At 36.7% G+C, this 24,668-nt stretch overlaps 1 protein-coding gene across 3 annotated transcripts; it reads left to right on the forward strand.

Moving 5' to 3' along the window:
* Nucleotides 1–3,824: 3,824 nt before the first annotated feature.
* On the forward strand, nt 3,825–24,215 carry tnfrsf19 (tumor necrosis factor receptor superfamily, member 19). Of its 3 annotated transcripts, XM_053507204.1 has the most exons (11): nt 3,826–3,983; nt 4,083–4,227; nt 4,659–4,746; nt 5,042–5,152; nt 10,525–10,703; nt 11,327–11,412; nt 18,421–18,582; nt 19,535–19,660; nt 19,813–19,918; nt 20,317–20,594; nt 22,549–24,215. In XM_053507204.1, the coding sequence occupies exons 3-11, from the start codon at nt 4,681–4,683 to the stop codon at nt 22,551–22,553; spliced, it is 1,119 nt and encodes a 372-aa protein (XP_053363179.1). In that variant the 5' UTR covers nt 3,826–3,983; nt 4,083–4,227; nt 4,659–4,680; the 3' UTR covers nt 22,554–24,215. The 3 variants fall into 3 exon arrangements, with proteins under 3 accessions (XP_053363180.1, XP_053363179.1, XP_053363178.1); XM_053507205.1 differs by having other exon boundaries at nt 3,825–4,227; nt 19,816–19,918; XM_053507203.1 differs by having other exon boundaries at nt 3,826–4,227.
* Nucleotides 24,216–24,668: the final 453 nt, after the last annotated feature.

Raw genomic sequence — 24,668 nt, forward strand, 5'->3', positions numbered from 1 at the left:
CACACTGCACTGTCCCGCTATTTCTAATCCGTGTATAAATGTAATTTAATTCTCCCTCTCTCTCCTGATGCTCTGTTTCATCATTAATGCAGCATTAGATTTTAAACAACAATAGAAAACGTAATCAGAAACAGGCTCATATCATATTATGTTATAAAACAAAGCATGATTAAACATTATTTTAAACAATATTTACCAGGCGTCGGAACTGGTTGCCATTGCTGTTCAGACAGTCTCTGTTTCATCGGTTTGCGATGTTGCAGTGGTTTTTCAAACTTCGTTATCTTCTCAACCGCCAATCCTCCTCCTATTCATTCATTCGCTCCGGCTCTTCAGATGGCGAAAGAAAACAAGCCCTGCTCGTGTCAGCCCATGATTCCGTTGTCCCGGGCTGTATTTAGCTGTGTTTTCCTCTTGGATCCGCCTCCTTAGAGATGACTATCTTTCTGATTAGTTGTTAGCGACTCCCGATTTAAGCTCAAGTTCAGCACCAGTCCAACATCATGTCTTTTTCACGGTCCTGTAAGAAACAAAACGCATGTGTGAGATAAACAAATACTCCTTCCGTGGTTGTTAAAGCACGCCGTTTCTATTAATGGAAAGCTATTTTGAAAACCACCCTATGCGTACTACTCTACTGCAGAGTGTGGAGCACTGAGCACTAGCTGCTTCTAAGTATGGTAGTGCGCTTTTTACGGCATAGTAGGACATAATAGCTAATACTATTTGGCTACATAGTAGCATACATAAATAGGGTGTGAATAGTAAAACAAAGTAATTGGAACATTGTGTCTTTTTTTTTTTTTTTTTTTTTTACAACAGAATCATTCTAAGAGGTTAAGTTTGCGGCTTTCTCCCGCTAAGCATCCTGGTACTTGTAGTTGTTTAACTATTTAGGGTTAAGCACGTTCTGCTTATGAAAGCTGTCATGAACAAATATTGACACATAACCACCAAGGAAATACTGCCTCAAATTCAACTGTGAATGTGCATGCATTCATTTTTCACTCTATTTCTCCTTAGTGTAAGCCAACTAGAAAGCATTATCTTTCCACTTATGATGCATATATGGTATTACAGTATATACAGTATACGTATTAACCGAATACTTTCTGTTCAAGATGTATTTGGCTTACATTTGACCTCAGATAATCACAATAAATGCTTAACACGATGATGGAAATACAATAGTTCAGTGTCGTTAAATAATTTGTTGAAACAACATGACAACCCCATCCAAAACATAATAGTCAATAAGGTAAACCTATTTAATACGCAAACTTTCCCGAACGTTTTTCAAAGCTACGTAACTAGAGATCATCATTATTACTATTAATATTATTTGCGGCAGAAACATTGCTGACACAGAGTTTAAAATAATTAAGCAAGCAAGCAATAACAGATTCTGCAAAATAAATAAATAAATAAATATATATATATATATATATATATATATATATATATATATATATATATATATAGGCCTATACAAGGTAGGATCAAACGCATTTTAATGACAAAATAATGATCGCATTATTTTTGACACTTTGCATGCAAGAGCATAATTTCTCTTGTGATATTTCTGGTTTCATGCAATGCCGCAAGTCGCGCACATATCGAAAGACCGATTTAACTTTCACAGGCCCGTTTCTGCATCGTATTTATTTCGCGCTTTTTCAATGGCCAAAAGAATTTTATTAGAGGGTCAAACAATAAAACAATATTTAAGGGGCAAACTAAATATGTAATTTAATACAAGCTGAAAACATCTTTAAAAAGATCAATAACCTTCCATCAGATGTGACCAAGTGCCTGTGTTTCTAGCTGGCTATCACAAATGAATGTTATGTAAAAATAAATAAATACATCATGTAAGCATGTATAGCCTGTCTTATATGATTATTGATGTACAGTCGGTCTGTTTTGTAATAATCTGTGGCGCAGTATGATGCTCTCCTCTCCGATGACATCATTCAACCCCGGCACAAGGACGCTTAGCACAGTATCTACTAATAAGTAAAGCAAAATCCCATAATATAGCCTTTATCAACGCTCAACTTAAATACTGTATGTAATGAGAAACTGATAGGGATATATACAGTAGTATTTCAGTGTCCCGTCTGAAATTGCCGCAGTTAGAGGATGCAGACTCACCATATCCTGTTCCACGCAGCATCAGCACCATCATCATTCTCCCACTGCTCTGCAGCTTTCGCTCCTAAGTTTACCTCGCTATCTAATGCGCATGTCAAGGGTAATATGAGGCCAAGCGCAGATAGTCAGTCTGTGGAGGTCGGCTAGCTTATTGAATTTACGTATAGGTTGCAAGTGTAGTTTGTGCTCCAGGACATTCTACATCCCTGGAATGATTCTCCTGCATCTTCTGCAGCGGTGATACTCAGAGCTCTTAAAGCGACACTCTTAAGAAACACAGACACTCAAACTAACACATTCACGTTACACTAAAACAGACAAATTCTAAAAGTAATAATATAAATTAAATCACAGATGTGTACAAAAACCTAAAAAACATACTGTATGTTTATTATATCTGCTATTTGCTTTTTCAGATCATAATTTTCAGATGCGTTCTTAATCCATATCTTTCTCTTATTTAAGTCCCATGTGGTAATTTAGGGAGTTTCCAATCAACTATCACTAGCTGCGTGTAACTTATTCTTAAATAGATTTAGAATTGTTTTTCAAGCTCAAGATATTCTGATATTTCACAATGAGTGGAAGTGGTTTGAGAAACCTAAATTTAGAGAAAATAGCCAGCTTATATCTTTTTTTTTTTTTTTTTTACATTTAAGACAAGGAAGTTGGTCATTCGAAACGTACTATACATTATGTTGATGTTCTATAATAATCAGAATCCTGACATTTTATTGTAACCCATACCATGACCAGCAGATGGCAGTATACTCTCTTACTTCACTGTAATGAAACGAGTAAGTGTTAGATACTCTCACTCACTCATCGTTTATACCACTCCGGGGTAAACCCTGGACAGGGTCCCAATCCAACACAGGGCACACAATTTAAAAATGCCAGTTAGCCCAATCGGCAGGTCTGGACTGTGGGAGAAACTTGGAGAAAATCCACTAAGCACTGAGAGAACATGCAAACTCCTTGCACACAGAGATGGGAATCAAACCCGTACCCTGGAGATTTATATTCACTCATCATCTATAGCGCTTTACCCTGTACAGGTTACCCTGGAGTTTGCAAGTGCTTGGTGGGTTCCCTCTGGCTACTCCGGTTTCCTCCCACAGTCCAAAGACATGCAGATGCACGTGAGTGAGTATCTGTGTGCCCTGGAATGAAGTGGGTGTACCTGCTACGTGCATTGAGTATCCTGGGATAGGCTCCAGGCCCGTCATTGACCCTGTACAGGGTAAAGCGATATAGATGGTGAGTTAATTTATATTTGTACTTTAAATATTCTATAGTTACACATGTGTTATGTATCAACTTTGCACAATGCTCGTCCGATTTGTTTTTGATTCTGATATTTTTCCTGCCTCTACTAAAGTGAAGGAAAAAACAATGGTCTAGTTGCATGATGCAGGCACAAATCTCGTCTCCCCAAAATTCCACCTCTTCCCTAAGCTCATTTTAGTGTTGGAGCTATACATTCAGAAAGGTATCCAGTAAAAAAGAAGTATAGCTAGTAAGTACAGTTATGTATTGTCTCTGCACAATTAAAAGTTGTTCTGTGAAACAAAGTTTCTGCCTCCTGTGCACGCGGCCATGGCGGTCAGCCAATCGCAGCGCTCGAGGTGACGTCACACCGGCTGTAGAGCGCGCTGATGAGCGAGGATTTCAGAGCCGCCGCATCATCACACAGCCAAGCGCGTGAGCACCACACACGACCAGGATCACGCGAAGACGAGCCAGGACCTTGCACGAATCACACGCACGGCCCAGACTGCTCGTGGACTCCAGCTCGTCAGGATGAAACCTGGGGAAAAGGTGCTTTAGTGAGTCTAATGTGAAAAGCGTCTTTGTCTGAGAACTGGTTTAAGCTTTGATGTGCGCGCTGATCGGAGATCAGATTACAAGGGTCTGTCTGATCGCAGGCACGCTGCCTTTGATCTGAGCACGGAGCTCGCGTTGAAACACACACACACACACACACACACACAGCGGAGGAAGAAACAAGCCTGTCCTGTAATGAGCGCGTGATATACCGAAAGATCTTCCCGATCTACACGATCACTTGTGGTAAGACAAATAACTTTTGCACTATCGTTAACTGTGGTTTTTTTTTCTGAATCTTTTATAGTCGGAAATGTAAAATAAACACTTTTGGAATGACAAAGACATGCAACTGTGCAAATTATGCAGTGCATAATTTTATAGGCAGTAATGGTCAACGTATGTTTGTTTAATTTATGAGCTAGAAGAAAATATCAATTATTTATTATTTATTCACTGTATATATTTTATTATTCATTGTTTTTTTTGGGACACCGCAGGTGTGAAATATGAATAAATAAATCGTAATTGTGTTTTATATATAGTACCATATATTGCACATATATCTTGTGTATGAGAAAATATATATTTAGATCCCCCCCCCCCCCCATCAGATTTATTTAAGCCCTATACTGAAGTTGTGCTTATGTCTCAGTGAAATTGCTTTGATTTCACAGTGTACGTGAGGAAACCTTCAGCATGAATCTTGCATCAGCTCTCAGCTGCTTTTCTCTTCTGAAGATACTTTTTCTCCACTTATTACTAGTAAGTTTCACACACCGCTTAGACACTCTGATTTATATTAGAGCTAGCCAGTGAAAAAAATCTTTAACACAAACACGAAGTGAGTAGAACTAGATAAACAGCATGAAAACTTTGTATATGAATTCAGTGTTTGATGCTTGTTGGATTCTGGCTCAGGATGTAGTACTTGGTGTTGTGATAGTATTTCACTAGGATTTAGTACAGCATGGAAATAATTCATATGATGGCTTTGATATGCGGTGTTAAAGTTTTGGAATTCTTAACCATGCAAGATCATGTTTTATATCCGTCTCAGGTTGCCATAATGGCAGAGGAAAGAAGAGCATGCAGGGAGCAGGAATACAAGGATCAGTTCGGGAACTGTATTGCCTGTAGGCAGTGTGACGCTGGACAAGAACTATCAAAGGTTTGGCTTGTTTTTTGCTATGTTTTTTTTTTTTTTTACTGTCATTGTGATAAAAGTGTTATTTTTCACAATATTTATTTGCTTGTAGAATGGGTTTCAAATCACTTATGATTAAACAGGCACTCTGTTGACTTGCACTTGAGAATTTCTTTTGTAAAAAAAAAAACAAAAGAAAAACAAAAGAAAAATGGGTAGTGCAAAACTAGTTTTAACAAAACATATGCTCATGACAAGTGGTCACATTAAAAATCACATTGCCACAAATTACATTATTCTTAGGGATAATTGAACAAAGAAGTATTTATTATCCTTTAACAAGATGTTGAAAAATGTTCAAAATAAGTGTAAACATGTGTGGTCCTAGAGCATGGAGCAAAGTAGTCATAAAAAAGAATTCACCAAATCAATGTCTTGAAGTTTATGAAGTTTCAGAGGTTTCATAAAAGAGTCCTTACTAAACAGGGCTATAGAAAAACACAGCTTTGGAGAGGGGGATGTCAATGCTTTGAATAGTGTGTCCTACTCAGTTATTTACAGCTTCCTCCTTGAAGAGAGAGAAGATAAAACATTGCTCCCCTTTGTAGTGTTGGCCAGACTTTAAACATTTACACCCATACTCCTGGGTCTCATCAGATTCTGCTGTTTTTTGTCTTCCCTTTGAAAAGCCATTTTTTATGTTGCTACCCTTTTAAAGAAAAACTGCTGCTCGACAAATCAGAATCGTGTTGTTTTATTTGTATGCATTAAAAATAAAATAAAAACCTAGACAGATCAGCCATGACATGTTGACCACTGACAGGTGAAGTGAATAACATTGATTACCAACAATACACTAGCAAACTTGTCACAGGCACCCAAGACTACCTCATGCTTGTGGGGGCCAAAGACTAGCCCATGCGGTCCGATCGCATAGAAAACCGATGCAGCATGATCAGCAGTCCAGATCTCAGTTAGAACAATTATTCATAGAATGTGCCCGACAAACAAGTCAGATCCACCGAGCACCCACTCCATAATCCACAGCGATGAAAGGATCTACCATTAATGTCCTGGTACCAGACACCACTGGACACCCCCAGTTTTGTGTAGTTTCTCTGCATGTTCACCCTGGGTGTAGGTGGGAATGATTGTGTGAATGGTGCTCTGTAATGCACTTGTGTCCCATTCAGGGTTAGTCCATGCTACTTGCCCACTTTCCCAGAGATTTTTATGCTTGATCAGAATAAAACAATTATTGAAGATAACACTTTTTCTGCAAGTCCTTTCTTTCTTTTTATGACAAAAAATAGGTTTAAAAAGTTTGGTGTTAGTCTTCAGTGTCAGCGTAACAGGTACAGTCAGTGGTAAAGCTCTGCTATTGGCTTTTCAGATACTGCAATGTCTCCAGGATTGTGGGCTTTGTGGTTTCTTAGTAACTGGGCAATCTGCATTTTTTATTAATGTCTTATTAACTGCCAACGAGGAAAAAAAGGGATACCTGTGAGTGAATTAGTGTTTTTTTCTGTGATCATCTAAATGATAACAGAAACCAGTTTTTGATAGCATTACACATAATTGTACACAGTCAAATTGTACATTATGTAGTTCTTTCATAAATAAAACTTTATTATTGGCAAATGTCTACACATAATACACACCGTATGACAAAATATTCTAAGAAAATAAGTTGAATCCCTGCTTTTTTACTTATTCTTACTGATAAGCTAATCATTTTGCCTAAAAGTTTATGATTTCTAAGTTCATAATTTTTTTTTGTATTATTCATTTGATCCTCTGGGGAAGCACATACATATTCTATGTAAAAGAACCTTAAAAGAGTGTGAATCTAATCTGTAAGTATACAAAGGACCTTTTTTTAAAAAACAAAAAAAAAAAAAACGGAATACACTTTAAAAGAACTCACATGTGTTTCATCAAAGTCCTGCAGATGTTCTGATTAGAGCTGTTGCATCAGAACATCTTTCATAAACATGGTTCATTTCTGCATTTGTTTTAAGCCCTCATAAACCACAGTGCTCATAATCCCCTTTAAAAAGATCTACCACTGAAGATATTTAAAACACACAGCTTTGCTTTAGTTCACACGTCATGGTGTCTCATTATGGCAGATTAAGATCAAAATTAAAATAATAAAAAAACCACCGACTCGATCAAAGTTCGCCCTCAAGCTCTTTGGGAAGGCATGTAAATTGACAGGTTTTTCAGTAATTGAGGGAGTTGGAGAATTTTCCAGGGCCTGAATAAATGTCCTTTAAACATCGGTGTGTCTGAACATGCTCATGCTTCACCCAGTTTTCTCTTCAATTGCCCTACCTCCCTGTTTTTCTCTTGACATCTTCACTAAAATCAGATGTACAGATAGGAGCAGAATGGTTTCTTGTGGGCGCTTTCCCATTCAGATAGTGCTAAGTTTGGTCTGAGCTGATTCGTGGTGTCATATGTGACACCAACTGTATATAACTGAATTTTTCATAAAATATGCTTTTATATGCTTCTGACAGTTTGACTTAGATTCTAATTTTGTGGCATTCCTCTTATATATATATATATATATATATATATATATATATACTAATCAACCATAGCCACATAGCCATAGCCATAGTTTTATTTAAAGGCCAGCAAACTATCCAAACCCTGTGCATAAAGGCTCTGAAAAGACAAGTCGGAGTGGATCCAGACTTGCTGCTGGTTATCTCCCCAATGATGGCATGGTGCCCACAAACAGAGCCGGGCTTTGCTTGTTTTCTTTCCTCTCTCTTTGTTGTCTAGCCCTCCCTCCCAGTTTCACAGTTAGCTGCAATGCCCCATTGAAGAGAAGGGCCTTATATGGGATAGGCAGGCAGCAACAGCTGCCATTGTGCTCTAACACCTCCGCCTGTGTGTTTTGTTGGGTCGGCTCATGCCAAGAAGGCCAAATTGGGCTTCTTGGCTGCAGACACTGAAAAATGTCTGATTCCTGGTGTTCTGGCATGATTTCAGGGCAAAGTTCCCACCGTTTACTCTTTCTGACAGGCCAGGAATCTGTGCCCACATTCAGAGGCCTGTGTGTGTCCAGGATGGGAAACAGTATCTGGGTGGAGAGAAAAGGCCACAGTTTGACACTGACCTTCAAGTTAATGATATATGAGACTGTGTGTGTAATGCAACTCCGAGGGCTAGTGAGGCTGAAAATGTACTCTCACTGGGGAAAGGGCAGCTGGATGAGACAAAGCTACTGACTGATGTCATTCCATAGAGAAGCTTTTACTTATCTTATGATTTATTCACATACACTGGAACATGGGAATTGCAGCTATTCAATTGTGAAATGATTTCAAATACCAATATAGTTTTACTATAAACGCATGAAAAACATTTTTAGTTTGTAATCACTGACCACCAGGCATTTATTACCAATACTTACTCCATATATCTCTTTAAGATTCAAGATTCAAATAACTTTATTAATCCCAGAGGGAAATTGCTTTATCAGTAATTATCCCATGGGCATATAATGATGATTCAATATATGTGGCTTTTCTGTTCACCTACTATATATTCTTTGTATGAGAAACAACTATATTTAATGATGTGGACATAAAATAGACCCTAAATTCTGTGCATGTAAAATTTAAATTAGTACTGTAATTAGAAATGATAAATATATTGCTTACTGCCTGTTGTTTGTGGTCTAACAGTTTTAATGCATGGTACAAAACTAACTACTGACTACATTTCCTTAAACCGTACATTGTAAAATATTCATTATATATAAATTTATTATATAATTACAGTATAATGTAAATTATTACCACTGGCTGTCAAACAGTGTAAACTTTCAAAGAATATGACATTTTTTAATAAGAATAAATAAAAAATAATAACATTCTCTGTGGCAAAAGGAGGAATATAATATTCATTTGTTATCACTTTTTTCAGACCATTTATAACAGCATGTTGTGGTCATTCAAATTGTCAATTTAATAGGTTGTAAAACAGAAATACATGAAAACACCTTAATCAGTGTCATGCACCAATTCTGGTCAGGTAGCTTGTGGAGTAAAAGATACGAACTGTTATTGCTCCACTGTCCCACAGCATGTTATGTGGAACTATGTTCTGCCCATTTGGTTTTACTGGTTTGATTACAAAATAAATGTTTTTTTTTTTCTATTTTTTGTTTTTATAAGCCTGAAAGTTCTTTTCATGTTTTAAGTTGATCATTTCAGATTAATGCAACTGCAATATTAGCTTGTTTTTGTTATACCATATCATCCCTAATGACTGATTACTTGAATATATCCATCCATGAATATACAGTATTCGCACATACAGTTGCAAATAAAATGGGTAAAATGAAGCAGACCAAGTCCTACGCCAAACCTGGTCAGTTAGCTATTTGAAGATGTGCTTTTCATGATGTGGACATGATACAAAAGTTTGGATTGTCAATCATTGCATGACGCTTAAGATGTCTGTTTGGTTACATTGTCTGATCACAAAAATATATCATAAGCAAATCAGAAAAACACCACAGTCAAAATCTGGCTAAAATGTTTTTAATTATGGTTGAGCCAAAATGATGAAAATTATTCACTGTTTTTCCTGCTTTGCTTGTTGTAAAATTTTGTTATTTTTGGTTTATAGTGGTATAGGTAATAGTGAAAATAAGAGCATTTACAAAAAGAGAACTAAAAGGATTGGGACTAAACAGCTTTGTAGCCTTAAGAAAACCAGAAGCTACTCACTGCATCAGTTAGGGTTAAATAACTTGTTGGCAGCTGATCCATAGTAAATCCTGCAGTAATTATCCAATGGAAATCTCTTACTTATTAGCTTAGTTAAATCCAGGTGATGTCTTTTTTTTTTTATTATTGGGCAGTGTACATAGGATTCTTCAGCCACAGGCTATTTGCCATTCAACGTAAATCATCAGACTTGTTTCAGACATTTTCTTAAAACTGCTAATGTCACATCGGATCTATAAACAACCATTTCTTTTTTTTTTCGTCAATGTCTAAATCCTCCCTTTCAAAAAGACATTTCTTTAGATGACGGGGAAAAAACCCTTACACAATAACCCCGCAATAAACAAACAATAGGCATCCCCATGGGCCATTCTCATTATAATGCCTAGTCTTTCATTGGCCCCAGAGCAGAAGGCTGCCCATGGATCCTGAGAGAGTCAGGGAGATTATTGCCAGTGTACGATGGGGTATGAAAAGAAGGACAGCTTTTGTTCATTTGAAGATCTCACACACACCGGGATCATTATTTCATTGCCGACTCTTGTTAGTCCACATTGACGCTTTTTTTGTAGCCTCCAAACCCCACTTCCTCCCTCCCCTGGCCTCTCTAACCGATGGGATATCTTCCCTTAATCCCTGCAGGAATGTGGCTTTGGCTATGGAGAGGATGCCCATTGTGTGCCCTGCAAGGCTAGCCGCTTTAAAGAGGACCAAAGTTCACAGAAATGTAAACCTTGTCTTGACTGTGCTGACCTCAATCGCTTCCTGAAAGCCAACTGCTCCAGCACTAGCAATGCAGCGTGTGGTGAATGCTTACCTGGGTGAGTCTTCTTGAACTGGTAGTCTGCCTTGATTTCTCTTACATTTTGTTTCAAAACAAGAGAGACATCCTTTTATATCTCATAAAGGCATATTACAGGACTTCAATCCAGCTCCAGACGTTCTGTTAACCCATAGGCAAAGATGTCTTTTTTAGGTCTTTGAGGTTATTGGGAATTTCCCCTGCTCCATATATTAGAGTGTAGGAATCATGTAAATGTACAGTCCCCCGCCAAACTAATAGTTTTATGAGGTGGTTTAAGTTGATGGAAATTCTTTGGAGAAGCTCTTTAAGGTCAAGAACTTACCCTCCAGCATTAGTAAAGCATGTAAAGCCTTCTGAGGTTAAAGTCACATAGGATAGTAGAGTACAGGAAAAGCTCAGACATGCAACCAATGCTAAAACATGTTTGGCCTTTTTACTAAGTAGTTCATATTAGCACAAATGTTCCTCATCCCCCTAGTGCTAGTTCACTCTTGTTAGTTACGTTACTTTATTATTTGTGATTACCCCAGTTAAGTTCTTTTTACATCCTAATTAATAATTTTAGCTTAGAGGAACTTTTCTCAACTTTTTTTTCCATTGCAAAAGTTCTTCACTTGTTTATGTCACTTCGCATTGCAGGTTTTACAGAAAAACAAAGCTAAGCGGATTTCAAGACATGGAGTGTATCCCATGTGGAGATCCACCACCGCCTTATGAGCCACATTGTAAGTACTCTCATAGAACTTGATTTATAAATCTCTCAGTTAATCTCTAAGGACGATGTTTTCCAAATATGACCCATCTGTGGAAATTATTGCTCCATTGTCACGAAACATAAACTATAATGCAGTATGGCAGGTTTCATATGTTCTGCACAGTCAGTCTTATCAGCTTGCCAAGAAGAGTTTTGCAACCAAAGAAATGGCTTAAAATTCATCTTGGATTTTCACGAAACAACTAACATTCTTGGGCTGTTGTTGATTTAAAATCAAATGGCTGGCTACAATAAGTAGCTGAAGAAATATTCAGATGTGTTAACATTGGTACAGAGCTACAGTCATGTGTAAAAGTAGGTGCCCCCTTATATAATTCTATGTTTTATCGGGTAAAAACATAATAAAAATTATATGATCATACCAGGTCTTAGTTTTAGGCAAATAAAACCTCAGATAAACAACATCTAACTTTTTTTTCCCCACCATGCCATTTTTTAAACAAAAATTAAGCCAAAAAAAAAAATTCTAACAAAACTAAGTATTGCTTTCACAGCTGCTTCTAATCATTACAACCACGTAAACACTGCCCTGTCCGGGTTCTTTTCAAAGATAAAGTGCAGGTTAATTTTTTAATTTTGTATTAATTATTTGATATGAATATTTTTGGGTTGTGGAATGAATCACCCACGAGTTTCTATTATTCCTTATGGGGAAATTCGTTTTGATATACGAGTGTTTTTATATACAAGCATGCTTCCGGGAATAAAATGCTGGCAATCCAAGGTTTAAATGTATTTATTTAAGAAAGATGAAGCCAAAATGAAAAAAGCATGTGGGCAATACTAAGTGCCCCCTTACTGCACAGGATTTAAGAGGGTAAGTTGCAGCCAGATACTGCTAGTCATTAGCTGTTGATTAACTGATAATCAGCAGGTGTGCAGACCTCTATAAAAGCAGACATATTGGCTGTTTGCTGGTCTGGAGCATTCAGGTGTGTTAATGCAATTCCACGAAGGAAAGACATAAGAAATGGTCTTAGAGAAGCGACCGTTGCTGCACATCAATCTGGAAAGGATTATAAAACCATTTCCAAACAATCTGGAGTGCAACATTCTTCAGTAAGAAAGATTATTTACAAGTGAAAACCAGTTAAGACATTTGCCAATCTTCCCAGGAGTAGACATCCCAGCATGTTCACCTCGAGGTCAGACTACAAAAAAATCCAATCTCAAATCCTACATTACTCACTGAGCATTTTAAATATTAAAGTCCATCGCAGCACAATTAGAAGAAGACTGAACAAGTTTACAAGTTACAAGTTACAGTTTGCTTCGAGAGGTTGCCAGGAAAAGCTTTTTCTTTGTTTTATTTTTACTTATTTTCCATGTCTTAAAAGAAACTTGAAGTGTGACTGACATTCGCAAACCTCAAGGCTTCTGGAACAATGTCCAATGGACAGATGAGACCAAAGTGAGACCAATTTTATATATAAGAGTAAAAGCTCCAGTTACTTCTCTTCTCCCCTGTTAAACTAATGCACTTATCCCAGTGTTTCACTAGTGCTTGAATACCATCATGGTAGAATGTTTTCTCAGTACATGATAACGATAATCAGGTTGCCCACTTTATGTCTGGCCTCCCAGGAACTCTTTTAATGGCCCAAAACTGTGAAGTGAGATCAGTACTGTACGAGAAATGTGGTAATAACTCTCAGCTGAGTTCCTGGAATGTGCAAGTGGTGTTCATGAATAATATTATGTATAGTTCCCATGGACAGATACTTATTTCCAGCAAGTTGGTGCAGTGGGCTTGGAGCTGACTCGGCCGGAATTGCCATTTATGTAGACGGTTCACTATTATTTTTTTTTTTACTGCAGCTACGAGTTTCATCACAATACTGTTCTTGAAGCCTTCTGTAAATGTCAAGGGGCTTAATATCTCCATTTATTTAAGTCTAGGTTTAATTTGAATGCCCCTCGTACAACTACACATTTACAGTATTTATTCATTCACTATACCCATAACCGAGAAACAATGTGGAAGGATGTATCTTTCGTTGCTAGGCATACATGAGTTTTGTGTTATGTTAAACTCCTCATAATCAAGTGTGACTTCCTGAAGGCTCTGGAGTGAGCAGCTGCTTCTTGTGAAGATTTTGGCAGTGTGTGAGAGAGAGAGAATTTGAGCCAGGTTTAGCATGCCTTAGTAAGATGCATATGCAAAACCGCAGCACTTTAGTTATGAACTTTATGTACGCTGTCTTACAACACCTTATAACTCTGTGTTGTGTTGACAGAGCTTGATAGAAAAGTTTCTTTAAAGATCCAGATGTGCATTTGCGAGAGTTAGTCTTCACACTTGAAATGTGATTCCACAGACTCATAGTTTTATCTCACCCGGAAGGTCTCTGCTGTCCCTACTGAACCTGTGCACAGGGGTTGAACAGCCCATCTTTTTTAACTCTTCAGTCCTGCTATCTAACGAATAGTAGTGAAAACGTTAAGGCCGGATTACTTTAAACACGGCATGCAGGCCTGGGGCTAGCACACAGCTGTGCACATAGGCCTGTTTTCAGAGAAGTCCATAAATCTGAACCCACTCTAGACTCTCCATCTCAGGAACGGGTGGGGGGGTTTGGGGGGGTTAGAGAGGCATTTTATAGATTCTTTTGGTTTCTTTAATGTATCGCATCTGCTGTTGTCTCTTCTTGTCATGGGAGAACTCTAAGTATTTGGCAAGGCTCCTCGTCAGCTGTCCGGTGTAGCCACATGAACCAATGTTGAAGTAGTCACCTGAGAAATATGGTTGTATTGATAATAGTAATAAGTTAACAGTTAACAATCTGTCTTGGGGATTACTGTGTTCCAAAGATTTTTTTTAAAGACATGATGGATGGAATGAGGTTTATGGTAGTATATTGTGTTTACTTTTTTCATGCATGAAAATATCTGATTTAGTCCACAAAGACCTTGATAGCTGGGAACATGGAAACCATTACAGCAGAACTGCTCTTTTGTTTTTTTTAACATAGCTTGTAGTTTAAATACTCTGTTCTTCACTAATTTCAACTGTGAGACCTCCATGTTCCTTCATGTAAGCCCTTATTTAGTGAATGTATAAAATGCTCACAGGTATTAATGTATAAAATAAAAGTGTGATAGCATTGTATAATATACAAATATAGGACTTAAGATAGTTTTTCTATTAAGATTTGGTGTCATAGTCATCCTCCACTGCATGTGTCCATGTTGTCAACTTCAAGTGCATGTGCATGAGTTCGGCATTCTCCAAAGTCAACAACCGCAGCGCACATATCAAAAGGAGTAGTCAATTGGCACTGAAGCCAGCTGATAAGATCAGCAGGTGAGATCTCTTCAATGGGCCAGCCTTTGTCTGTTTGCTGCAGCTGTGTGGGAGCTGATAACACTGGGAGAGGTTTATTTTGTGGGAGAGAGAGAGAGAGAGAGAGAGACAGGTCCAAGGGGAACACAGCTGAGCCAGTTAAGTGGCACTGAGACACAGCAGTTTGGCAGACTCAAGTCCCCATCATTGTCATGCTGGTTTAATAAGCATTTATGTAAAAGGCAAAGAATTCCAAGAGGAGTGAGAGAACAACTTAGCTTCTTCTGGTCATGTTCTCGTCCATCAAAATGGAGTTTAACAGAGATAATGTTTTCCCACCCATATGTTGATTAGTGTTTCATTGGAAATAAATACATCTTTCATCTTTTTCTTCTTCTTCTTCTTCTTATTATTATTATCATGTTCTTCAACCAGTCATTTTAACATATTACATCATATTTGTATCCTGAAAAAAACTTTTATCTTTTATCATTAAGCGGTCCAACGGAAAACAAAATTGTCCGTACTCTATGGGTGGAAATGATGATACTCTGTAAAAACTTGTTAGGGGAAGCACATGGGAGCCTTTATTATTTCTAATTGGTAGATGTTGCATGGTAGGAGAGGGATTCATGGGGGGTGGTGATTGGCAGATGAGCACAAGAAGCCAGTGTTTCGGCTTAAAGAGTTTGAGTATTCGATCCTCAAAATACTATTCTAATTTTCCAAATAGACTTGTTTGAGGTGTATGTGCCTTTCCTCTTCTACATTTCAATTTTCATGTAGCCTACAGAAAGTTTAAAAAATGCAGCATAGATAAATAGATTTACTCATCAGCATTAAAAAATAAAATTATACAGATCGTTGAATGCAAAAAGCATCCTCACCATGTTTTTCACATGCAAAAGAAAAGGGAAATATGGCTCTATCACAAGAAATGACAAGAAGTATGTGTTTTTTATGACTCAGTCTTTAGACCTGGTTTAAAGAAGGCAATGTGTGAATGTGAGGATGAATCATAACTAAGAAAAGCTCAAATCTCTTCAAAGGTTTTAAACCAGGTAGTCATAAAAATAAAAAAATGTCAATGTATGTTGATGGCCAAAAGTTTTAAGAATTTAAAAGTGAAATTTAATTTTTTAATGACACTCATTTTTATAATTTTTTTATAATGACAATCAAAATGATATATATATTTTTTGTTGTTGTAAAATTGCTATACAACAATAACTGTTTAGTATGTGGTCCTTTATTCTTAAAGACCTGCTGGATTTAGCTGGGCAGAGAGTCAAAAAGATGTCGGCAGTACTCTGGTGTCTCTTGCTCCATCCATAAATACGTGATTGCTTCCTGACCATCATGTTGAGTAATTTACCACAGAAGTTCCCAATTCCCAAAAGCCATTTTTGACTTGTACTCCACATATTTGTTCCATCCATCAACTTAACCAGCTGAGAGTTAGGTCTGAACTAATTTGTGACTTCACCCATATTGTGTGGCATATGTTGCTATAATACTTTATGCCATCACTGTAACAATTGATATAATACTCAGAAAGGAAATGCAAATTTTGCTATGCATTATTATTATTATTATTATTATTATTATATACAGCATAGATACAGTACCTCATGGTCGATAAATTGACCTTTGTGAACCCTTACAATAAATGTCTTTTATTTTTATACTCTTTTTGGCTTGAGGGCATAAACACATTTTAACTTGACTACACCTTTATTAGTTCTTTGAACTTGTTAAAAAAACAACAACAAAAAAAAACGTTCCACATGATATTCCTTTGAACAGATTGTGTATTGTTTACAGTGCTATGCTAAAAGAGTTTTCAATTTGCAAAAGGCCATGCCTAAATTTACTCTGTGATTAATGTGTTCAAGAACAAATAAAGAATAGTTGTGTGCATTCATTGAAAATCCCTTAAATAAATAATTGGTTAATATTTGACCTCATTAGATACCGACAATACTTTCACACAAAGCAGCTTCAAAGGCCTTTATCTTTCTCTATGAAATGCATGGTTAATGCTTTGAAACAGTGTATGTGGACAAAACGATGGAAACACCACATGAAAGCAGCATATATTATAAAGGGAATAAAGGTTATCATTCTTTAGTATAAATAAGATTTTTCGAAGCCAGTGTGGAAAATAAAATGAAAGAAAATGTAAAGATGAGAAGTGCTTATAATGCAGGTGTGCAACATGGCCACAGAAACAGGCATTATTTTATTGTGTAAGAAAAGACATTTGGCAGGATTGTAATGCCCTTTTCAGAGAAGGAAAACCGGCCTTTATAAGGCGGGAAGGGCATACATTGTTTTATATATTGAACCTATTGATCCTATTAACAGATCTATTATCTAACATTTAAGATCAGACATTTTTTTGCCCTTAAAATGAGAGCATTTTTCACTGAGAAATGTTAATTTGCTGGATGAAATGTCCTCAGAGAAGGCTCTACATTTTTCTAGAGCATGTGACAGGAAAATTATGCTATTAGTCCAACATTGTGACATTATTTCAATTGGTTTTGCTTAGCTGAATTCTAACTTTGACACAAAGGTATTTATGTAATTTCAGTGGTTTTCCCCAGTTATGCTCAGAGTAATGAGGAACATGGTTGTAGGGAAGGGAGAGCTCTTGTACATGCGAACATAGTGGAAATAAATAACAAGTGGCAGATGTTTTCTAATCTTCTGCGTACATTCCCTCACTCTGTATGCGCAGATGCTTAATGATGGAGTTGTCAGACTGGCAAGTAAAGGCCCGACTGCCCTGGGGTTAGGGGTGAACACTCATCTCAGAATGAGAATGTCCACCCCCAACTCCCCTAGAGCATGAAGGTGTCTTTAATTTGATCTCGAAAATTCACAGCCATAGTTTGTATCCTTGAGAGCATGAATCATGCGGTTACATTTTAGGCAATATTTGCTGTAACGTAGATATACTGTGATGAGACAGATTGATGAAATAGCTAAAAAGTTAAATCTAACAACAGCAAAATACTGTGTGATTTATCATGAAATAAATTTTTTTAAATAAAATTATTTTATGCAAAAACAAACCAAATGTACAATATATATATATAAGTTTATGATCAAATGTATGAACCAACATTTTATTATTTTTTTTGAGCAAGTACAATTTAGCTATTAATGCATTATTAATACTTTGTTGACATTGCTTTAGTTGCTTTAAGGGCAACAAATGAGCATAAAATGAGAATTTTAACAGATGATTGAACTGCTAAAGATGTCTTTCAGAAGGCCCAGTTTGCCCAGGTTGTGACTCTTGTGTTATTTTACCCTTATCTTTAATATGAACTATGAACATATTGTCAGAAAAGAGTGTTTTAAGATTTCTCGCTGTTCATTTCTGGGACAGTCGAACCTCAAATGGACTCACCATCCAGCCTCTTTAAAAAACAGAAATTTTCGGAATTTTTCACTTCTAGGCCATGCTTAAAGAGGAGTGTATTCCAAAAAAATAGTAGCATTCCTGAGAAGATGGGAACAAATAGTAGTCAGAATAATGACAACAAATATCTGCATGTAGATTTTATCATAAACAACCTACGGGTTCCTGTTTGTGTACTGACAACCTACAGATTTCCTATTTGCATTTATCTCTTTCTCCTGTATTTCACTTATCCTTCTCAGGTGGTGGACGTGTAAATCTGGTGCCCATCCCTTCCACAGTGACCAGCCCCAGAGATATGGCACTTGCTGCGGTCATTTGCAGCGCTCTGGCCACTGTCCTTCTGGCTCTCTTTATTCTTTGCGTCATCTATTGCAAGAGGCAGCTCCTGGAGAAGAAGCCTGGTAATTAAACTCAACTCACAATTTAGTTTCCCTTAAATACATTTCTAAATGTATTTAGGAGGGCGGCATGGTTGTTTCACGGTTAGCATTGTGGTCTTGTACCTCCAGGGTCTACATTCGATGCCCACCTTGGGTAAGAGTGCATGGAGTTTGTATGTTCTCCCCATGCTTGGTGGGTTTTCCCCCAGGTCCAAAGACATGTGGATTAGGCTAAGTGGTGTTCCCAAATTGCCCGTAGTGTGTAAATCAGTGTGTGTATGTGTGTGCCCAGTGATGGATCGGCACCCTGTCCTGTTTGTACCCAGCATCGTGCCCTAAATCTTCTGAGATAGGCTCCTGGGACAGAATACACGACCCTGTTTACAGGATAGAGCGGTTTAGATGATGAGTGATTGAGCGAGGTATTTAGGACATGTCTGTAGAAGGAAGTGAGGTTTATCATTTATTAACTTCTCTGGCATTTTTTCCGTTTGGATTGTCAATCCTTAAATGCCATTTCTCTGTTGAGATATATGGATAAGGACAGCAGTGATGTCACATTCACTATGTAAAAAAAAAAAAAACACCAACATGAAAGTTTACTCTGACAGTTTTGTGGCATATAAAGACAAATAAAAATGTTAGAAAAAGGTTTGATTTGTGCATTTACACAGCAGTAAAAAGAAAAAAATTCTGTAACAACAGGCAAATCTGATTAGTGCTTTTTCAGCCCTATTACAGTATATGCATGTCAGGCTTATTTTTGATACAATTTTGAAAAAATCCCTTTTTCCTTCCTACTTATAAAAGTATTATATATATAGTAGTCCTATCTATGTTTATAAGACTTCATAATTATAGATATAGATTATAAGACCAAACGTAGTAGTACATTGGTACAAAATAAAATAATTTCTTGACATACTGCATGTTAAACCCAGTAGTGGATAAAACCTTATGTTTAATATTACAGCATCACTCAGGTCTCAGGATGGTTCCTTTATTGGAGCCGAGCTGTCCTATTTGGATAGACGACAAGTTCTGGACTTTTCCCGGCGACCCTGCTGCTATTGTCAGCACGTCCCTGAGCAAATGTGTGGTGAGTTGCAGTGATAAACTCAATTAACCATATAAAGAACTGCGTAGTGAATATGGTCTTTGCTTGTATGGGGCTTTGTGTGTCATACTTTATTTTGTATGGTTATTGCTGTATATTGCAATACAATTTTTAATGATCTTTGTGTTAATTAGCAGGCCCTGTGGATCTGCTTCCCAGCCTGTGCTGTGAAGACACATACAGCCAGACACTTGGCCAAGACAACAGTCCCTTTCAGTCACAAAACAGTCTGAATGAGAGGTATGAGGTTCTAAGACCCAGTCAGTTGTACATCATACAGTATAGTAGGTATAGTATTTTACACTGGCTAATTTTAGGGTTTTATGGCACAATCTATGATTGGGGTGAAATTTGTATGACAGGAAGGGATGACTCAAATTATAATTATAGATGAGTAGTAAATCTAGTAATCTGTAAAATGCCCTTGATGTCCGAACTCATGGTTTTAGATTTTCATTTTTAAGCTCTGGCACTGCAGTTTAAATTCTGTCTGATGACTAAATTCTGATTTACTGCTGCTTTAATCATTCAGTTGTTAATGTTCATGCTTTACTCAGGTATTACAAGACTACATATCTATGCATATCCATTTTCCCTTCAAGTATCATGTACTCTTACACTTTTATTTTTCCCTCTAGACTAATTGTACAGCAGTCTGCGTGGAACAGTCAGGGTGATTTGGAACAAGCTGCCGAACCTCTTCCTGTGGAATTCTCTGAGGAATTGCCACTCATGCAGGAGCCTTTAGACAGGACTCAGCCCATGAATAGCAGTAACCCTTCCTCTGAGGAAGAAGATGAGGAAAATGTAAACGAAAAAGAGCAGCATGATTCATCTTCAGTCTCTAATAAACTCTCCTCAGTGGTTAAACAGGATGGAAGATGTTTGTCTGAGCAACTTCTGTCTACAGTCGAAGGTAACTAGTCCACAAACGCAAATACAGTATTTCCATCACAGGTTTAGTTGCTAATAGACAGTGTAAGGGAAGCCACTTTGCAGTTGTAATGCGTCACGCTATAAGCCACTATTGATTTGATAAAGATTTTATTAGTAGTTATTTATTTGTACAGTTAATGCAGGTGTAATGTATGTTTGAAAGTTAGTGGCCTTCCTTTAATTCTATGTTTTTTTGTGTAAAAAACAATCATCTGATCGTAATGTATTAGGCAAATTCAAACACAGACAAAAACAACAATATATACTTTTTTTATCATGCCATTATTTATTTAGCAAAAATGAAGCAAAAAAAAAAAAAAGCATGCGGGCAATACTAAGTACCCCAGGATTTAAGAGGGTAAAGTGCAGCCAGGTACTGATAATCATCAGCTGTTGATTAATTGATAATCAGCTGGTGTGCAGACCTCTATAAAAGCAGAGGTTTTGGCAATTTGCTGGTCTGGAACATTTAGGTTTGTGTTAACACCATTCCAAAAGGGAAAGACAAACAATAGTCTTGGAGGAGCAATTGCTGCTGCACATAAATCTGGAAAGGATTGTAAAGCCATTTCCAAACAACTTGAAGTTCAACATTCTTTATTCAGTGAGAAAGATTATTCACAAGTAAAAAGCATTCAGGAAAGTGTAAATCTTCCCAGGAATGGATGTCCCAGCTCATCCACCCCAAGGTGGTGCAATGCTCAGAAAAGTACAAACAAGCTAAAAAGACAGCTAAAACTCGGTCGAAATGGAGCCATGCATTTCGGACAATGATTTAAAGCACACGAGTAAACCTATATCAGGATGGTTGAGAAATAAAAGAATCAAGGTTTCGGAATGGCCTAGTCCCAATTGAAATGCTGTGGCTGGACTTTAGAAGAGCTGTGCATAAGCGAATGCCTTAAACCCTTAATGAACTGTTGCAATGTTGTAAAGAAGAATGAACCAATACGATGTAAGAGACATAGAGAAAATGATTCCTTCAAGTTAATGCTACTAAAAGTAGATCTACAAGCTTTTGAATTTGGAGGTCCTAGTATTGCCAACATGATTGGTACTTTTTGCCTTAATTTTTGTTAAATAATTGCATGGTGAAAAAGTTATACTATATGATTTTGTTCGTCTAAGGTTGTATTTGCCTGCTGTATAAGACCTGCTACGATTAGATGAAAAAAAAAGAACTAACTTACATGACTTTATATAGAGGTAATAAAGGTAACATTATTATTTGTTATTATGTTATTATACAGCGGCTGACAGGTCAAAGGTCAGCGGTCATGATTCCTCTAAAAAAATGAGCTATTCAACAATTTATCAGAATAATTTAACAGATATTTCTCAACACCTAACACTAACAAATTACCATTAAACACTAATATTCAAGTACGAAAAATTGCCGGACGGTCTGGAAATTACGGCATAGCTTCACGTTGCCTCATCCACTGCAAGTCAAGTCAGAACCGTTTGATTAAACTGTAGATTTAATTTGAACATTCTTTACACAGCAAAACAGCAGTGTGAAAGCAAAAGAAAAGCAGAACCATAGACAAACAGATCTTTATTTAAACACCCACTCTGTCTGGCAGATTCAACAAAGGGCCTTGTGAAAAGATGAACATCAAAGTAGTAAATGATTAAATTTCCCCTGGGAAACAAATGATGTTAAACATCTTTCTGTGGAAGAACATTATATTTCTTTATACCAGCTTTCACATAATGCCAAGTGTTTTATTTATTAAGACAAACAACTTTTGACAAAAAAAATCTCTTTATAATTCTAGAAGTATTAATTATAAAAAGAACCCTTGATTACCTTCTTTCCTGAATTATAGCATAAGATGTAAACTATTTTGTACATGAACATGTTATAGTCTAATAAAATGTTCTGTTTCCTTTAAGTCTCATTTTCTTAAACATCTGCTCTTCCTCTCTAGGATGACCTGGCTTTATCTAGCCCAAGTTTATCCTTAAGAACTGCTCTGGATGTGAAAAGGAGGCACTGAGGAAGATCCCAGCTCAGATTAAATGAGGCCACACACATACACATCCTGAAAGGCAGGTGATGTGCGCTATCTTCCCAGCAGCTTATGGTCCATGGTTATCCAGCGCAAATCAGACCAGGCTCTATACATAAACATGACCATGACCCATAAAAACCCAAAACAGACTGAGGAACCCAAACAACGAAAATCTTTGTGCAATGCCACACTGAATTGGAAGTGGCCTGTAAAGAGAGCGATGGAATTGTATCAGATGATTTCCTAAAAAAAACAAAAAAAAAACAGGACTTTGTATGAACAGATGTATAAAGAAATGTATCTGCAACATTAAGTGAAAAATACTTTGAAGGGACTTGACTATGTATCATGCCATTACAATTTCACAAAATATGAACACACAAGACATGATTATTGTGCATTGTTTTGTTTTTCTTGTAGATACTGTATTATAGAAAATAGAAGGACAATATTTTTCTAATGTAGATTGCCTGTGGTCAGTCATTCAAATAATTATGGTTGATAAACACTTACATTTTCCTTTTTGTTAAACATGAATTTTATTGCTCTTCATATTTCTAAATAAATAAACAAATAAGATCACTGAATTGAACGAATAACACAAACATTCAATTACAACAAACCTTCAAACCATAATTCAACTGAAAAAAATGTGAAGCTCTGTATTAATTGCCTGTAATTTAATCTTGTTGGTTACAGTCTACATTTAAGTGTCTAGAGGATTTGATGGAATTCCCCGGGTCATTCTTAACAGGAATGTTCTGGTGAAAAAAAAAAAAAAATCCATAATTTAATAGGTGCTCCTTAACAATCAAGACACTTGAGAGGAATTTAGCCAACATTCCACAGGCACTTTGTGAGGGGGAAAAGCTAGCAGGGAATTTGTGATCACATGTCTGAGCCTTAGTCTGAGGGCAGTAACCATGATCAAAAAGATAAAAGGATATGGAGAAAAAAAAAAAAGATTAAACTCACAACATTGACAAGTTATTAATTGTGGAACATTACCTAAAAAAATACTTAAGGTAGAAATTCTGTTAACTGTGCATTAGGTTATTTTTAAAGCATTTAAGCAATTAAATGTGAGTAAACAATGAAATTAGTTTTAAACAACTGATTGTTGATTTTTCTGTGGTACTTTGGAAGCCTTTTTTGTGGAACCCCAGAAGCGTTCCTCTCCCAAAAAGGGTTCCATAATTTTACCTCATGAATCCAGTTAATTTAACACAGTGTCTAAAGTTTCAGAGGTCAGGATGAACGATCTATACAATTACACACTATTGTCAACAAAAATTCAATTGAACACATGCAGGTTCTCCAGTGGAAATTAATTCCCCAATGGATTATGGGGTATATCTATGCAATAAATAAATAATAAAGCATAATCAGTGCATACAGTATTATACGTGTACCACAAGGGGATTCATTTTGCTCTAATTATTAGGTTAACCTTTTTGTGTTAAGGGGTTTTCACTACCAATTGAAGCAATAATTTGACTCACTTAATACCAAGGCCTTTACATGATGAAGATGTGGTGCTGTTCACTTTGTAGTGATATTGAACACTTGCCTTTATTACAAAATGTGTGTGTGTGAGGTAGTGGTTTGGAAAGGCCGTTTGGACGGCTTCATTCTTTCATCAAAACATAATTTTAATTAATTTTTTTAATACTGGTTATGCTGTCTTAACAAATTTAATGGAAAAAAAAAATCTGCCAGCCTGCCTTAAGATGTCTAAAATCTTGATAGCTAAGACAAAAGGTCTGTAATAGTCATGCGAGGCAATAGAACTTAAATCTATTAATTTTATTTTCTCAATTTTCACTTAATCTTGGGTAAACCAGATTTTAAACTTATATGTCTTTAAATGTGATTGAGATAAATACAAAATAGAAGTATTTCAGTGCAGAGCAATCAGTAGTATTTCAAACTATACACAGTATAGTAGTAAATTTCTTTGTGAGATTTCCAGTGGTGAAATTTCTATGCTATGCAGGGGCTTCCCAGGGAACCACACAAACACAATACTTACACTA

Source organism: Clarias gariepinus, chromosome 11, assembly GCF_024256425.1.
Source record: "Clarias gariepinus isolate MV-2021 ecotype Netherlands chromosome 11, CGAR_prim_01v2, whole genome shotgun sequence".
In the NCBI taxonomy this organism is placed as follows: Eukaryota; Metazoa; Chordata; class Actinopteri; order Siluriformes; family Clariidae; genus Clarias; species Clarias gariepinus.